A 3438-nucleotide genomic window follows, 5' to 3' on the forward strand; every position below is an offset into this window, starting at 1 on the left:
TGAACAAGCCTTACGCTTGTATTGGCCTGTCATTCTTAGACGCAGCTATAGTAATTATGAGAATAACAAGTCACCCCTTTATTCACATTTCTGTCTTGCAATGAAACTAGGCTGTTTGGAACGACAGTACTTTCCAGTTTAATCAATGTTCCTGTTGGTTCAACATGGATATGTTTGGCTTTGGTAGTTGTCAAATCAGTTCCCCAATATGGCTTTCAATTTTATGACCTTTAGTCAAAACAAGCTATCTGATTTGCTTTAAGGAAGTATGGTCCACAGAGGCAAGTGTGAATGTGTGTTGTAAAATGTGCTTTGTATACCTGAACCACACTAGATGTCACTCCAGCTGCTAAAGCAATGTAACCGCTGGAGTTGCCACTGAGCTCAACCTTTAGATTGAGGGTGGTTAAGTTAATCTGTACCGAGGTGAAGAAACACTGAGAGCTGCCTGAAGGGTCACATCCTTTAGGGTTGTCCAAACATAGTTTGGTTTTTCCACACTCATTGCCGGTGATGTTGGACTATCATTAAGAAAAATCAGAAAAAACGACAGATACATTTTTACACCCTAAACTGTTTTAATAACATTAGCGTAAAAGGGTATCAAAGCATATCAAACTTAGCTCCTGGAAGGCCACAGACCTGCAGAGCTTTGTTCCAACCCTAATTAAACACAGCTGACCCAGCTAATCAAGGTCTTTAGTAGTGCTAGAAATTTCCTAGCAGATGTGTTGGAGTTAAACTCTGCAGGTGAGTGGCTCTCCAGGAACTGAGGCCCTGTCCACACGAACAAGTTATTTTTAAAACCGCAGCTTTTTCTACACGGTTAAGCCGAAATAGCAGTTATTTGGACCAAATAATGGTGGAAAGTAGTAAATGGTATTCTTACGGTTAAATTTGTTGGCGTTGATAGGTGCCCATCAGCCTTAATGCAAGACACTGCACAACCAATCACACAAACCACCAAAAACATCAGCTTGCTCTCCATGTCTGAGGGAAAGATTATACGCATTTAAATCAAACTAATCTGAATTAGGATGGAAAATCTGATATAATACACATATACTTTATGGAATTAATTCTAAAAATAATACACTAAATTGGATTACAATTGAGATAAACATTAAACTAAATGTTGTCTATTAAAAAACAAATGCCATACTACAAACAAGTATTTTTCACTCAACAATTATAAAAGCAGTTATTTGAATAAATTATTTATCTAATTTATACTTAAAAAGATAGATAGATAGATAGATAGATAGATAGATAGATAGATAATATAAAATAAAGAAACATTGTAATGTAAAAATGAAATATTAAGAAGGATTGTGCACTCTTTCTAGGTAGTAAACTCTCTTCAATATTTCACTCACATGGTTATGCTGATAAATCAGTTTTTATATATTATTCTTTATATATTAATTATAATTAACTGTACATGCATTTGTATATTAATATATAAAATATAAAAATACAATTTACAATACAATACGGCCACTGGTAGTCATAGATTTTGAATTCTATTTGAAACAAGCAGTTTAAATAATTTATTAAAAATAATAAAATAATTTATTGGATTCAATTAATGAATTAAATTAGCATCAAAATACAAATAAAATAAATCACATTAAATACAAATCATACAAACTGTAGTTCAAATCATAAACTTTACAAAAGATGCTTCTTTTTATTTACCTGTAAATGTGTCTTTACCAGTAGATATGTTCACCTTCACACCCTTGAAAAATTTGAGAAAACTTCCTCCCTGCGCATCTTTTAAACGGAACTCGACTCCCACAGAACCATTCGGGGAATGATCACACCCCATTAAATGAATGAGGAAATAGAGTGGTGAACCTGTTATATAGCAGATTTAGATCATTCTTTTATATAACTCATATTGTTGTGTCGTGTATTGTGTTTTGAGTGTTTAAGTCATTTGCATTGATAACCTTCTGTATGTTCAGCATTTTTTCCTTATATATAGTTTTTTCCAAAGAACACTTAATGCAATAAATAAATAAATCGTTAAAAAGTGTCTTTGTTCAAGGTCATTTATGTTAGTGCTTGTGTAATTGGTATGTCTTCAGCAGGTTATTGGGAGTTATAATGGTTGTGTAGATGTTGGCAGCTTCTTGTACCGCAGAGAAACAGAGAGGGTGAAGGTCTAAAGTTGAAAAACACAAACCGGCATGATCTGACCATTGCTGAGATGTGACTAATAAAGCTCAACTGCTTATCAGACTCTACTTCCAGGTTTCTTGATTTCCTGGTTGGCGTTAGTGTTGTAGAATCCCGTGATGTTGTGGTTGACTGATGGGTATTCTGGCTTAGCGGGCCTGGGTTGAAGGTAATGTTCATGTTCAAGTTTCATGGCCACAATCCGAACTATGTTTTTGTAACCACTGCATTGCAATTAATGAATAAAACTTTTGTTCTCATAATCACAACTTCCTCATTTAACAAAGGGTTGGATGACAGCTGATGGAATGGTATGTTCTTTGTTTTGTTTTGTTTTTTCAACATGTTTAAAGATTGCAAGAACATTCTTGTGGTCATTACAGCTGACTCTTTCATCACTTGTTTTACTTTTATTTACTTGAAGGCTATTGTGCTTTGTGTTCATTTCTGTCCACACATGAAAGTAGCACAAATGAGGATTGTTATTCATGATAAAAATAACAAAAAATAAATAAAGCTAGCTGGACAAATTTTTTTTACATTTTCAAATAAAAATTAAATTCTTGCCATAAATACAAATGTTAATATATTGATTTTCTTATATTACACATTTTTTCTTTTTTTCAGATCTTAGTTTTACCCATTATATTTTATTATATTGAGTATATACTATATACTATGCCAAATGCTACAGAAACTTATCTGAAACAATGTTGCCCATTTTCTTAAGAAAAATGCATTCCACCCCAGTCTGTAACTTCCTCTGATACATAAGGGCTTCATGTTTTTCCACATTGTAACTAGTACATGAAGTAAATCAGTTCCTTGTTGAACTATACTTGTTCCAGTAAAGTTTGTTGTCTTTCCAGTGAAACACAGGGAAGTGAAGACATTTAAAAAAAAAATAGCTGTGGCATAGTCATTACTATGATCCCTGAGTTTAATGTACCAAATGCCAGACCCAAAATTTGTAATTTATGTAACTTAGCTATGTCCGAATAGCCCCCATCCACTGATTCACTATTCCCTAGTGGATCCCATACAGTATAGTGGATCATATAGTCCACTTCATGAGAAAGAAGTCAACAAAAATGAGTGACCAAATTCAGAAATTGATGGAAAGAGAGCTGTAACATACACAATTTGGATGTGTCCGAAATCACATACTCCCTTGTCTAGGTACTTTTTTGAATACATAATTACTTTGCGACCGCAAAAAGAGTATGTACTATACTGGACCTCATTCATGAAACA

The 3438-nt window shown here is 33.6% G+C and overlaps 1 protein-coding gene across 1 annotated transcript in view; it reads right to left on the reverse strand.

Annotated features, from left to right (window-relative positions):
• Positions 1 to 2377, reverse strand: part of LOC107577562 (uncharacterized) — a gene marked incomplete at its 3' end in the record, with an annotated part of 4267 nt that extends 1890 nt beyond the window's left edge. The window contains exons 1-4 of the mRNA XM_016263624.1: positions 2254 to 2377; positions 1699 to 1860; positions 890 to 990; positions 321 to 521 (exon numbers count right to left, since the gene is read on the reverse strand). Of these exons, the coding sequence (XP_016119110.1) occupies positions 321 to 521; positions 890 to 990; positions 1699 to 1860; positions 2254 to 2377 (588 nt within the window). The remainder of the gene's footprint in view (positions 1 to 320; positions 522 to 889; positions 991 to 1698; positions 1861 to 2253) is intronic.
• Positions 2378 to 3438: the final 1061 nt, after the last annotated feature.

Source organism: Sinocyclocheilus grahami, unplaced genomic scaffold (genome assembly GCF_001515645.1).
Source record: "Sinocyclocheilus grahami isolate Dianchi unplaced genomic scaffold, SAMN03320097.WGS_v1.1 scaffold6372.1, whole genome shotgun sequence".
Lineage (NCBI taxonomy): Eukaryota > Metazoa > Chordata > Actinopteri > Cypriniformes > Cyprinidae > Sinocyclocheilus > Sinocyclocheilus grahami.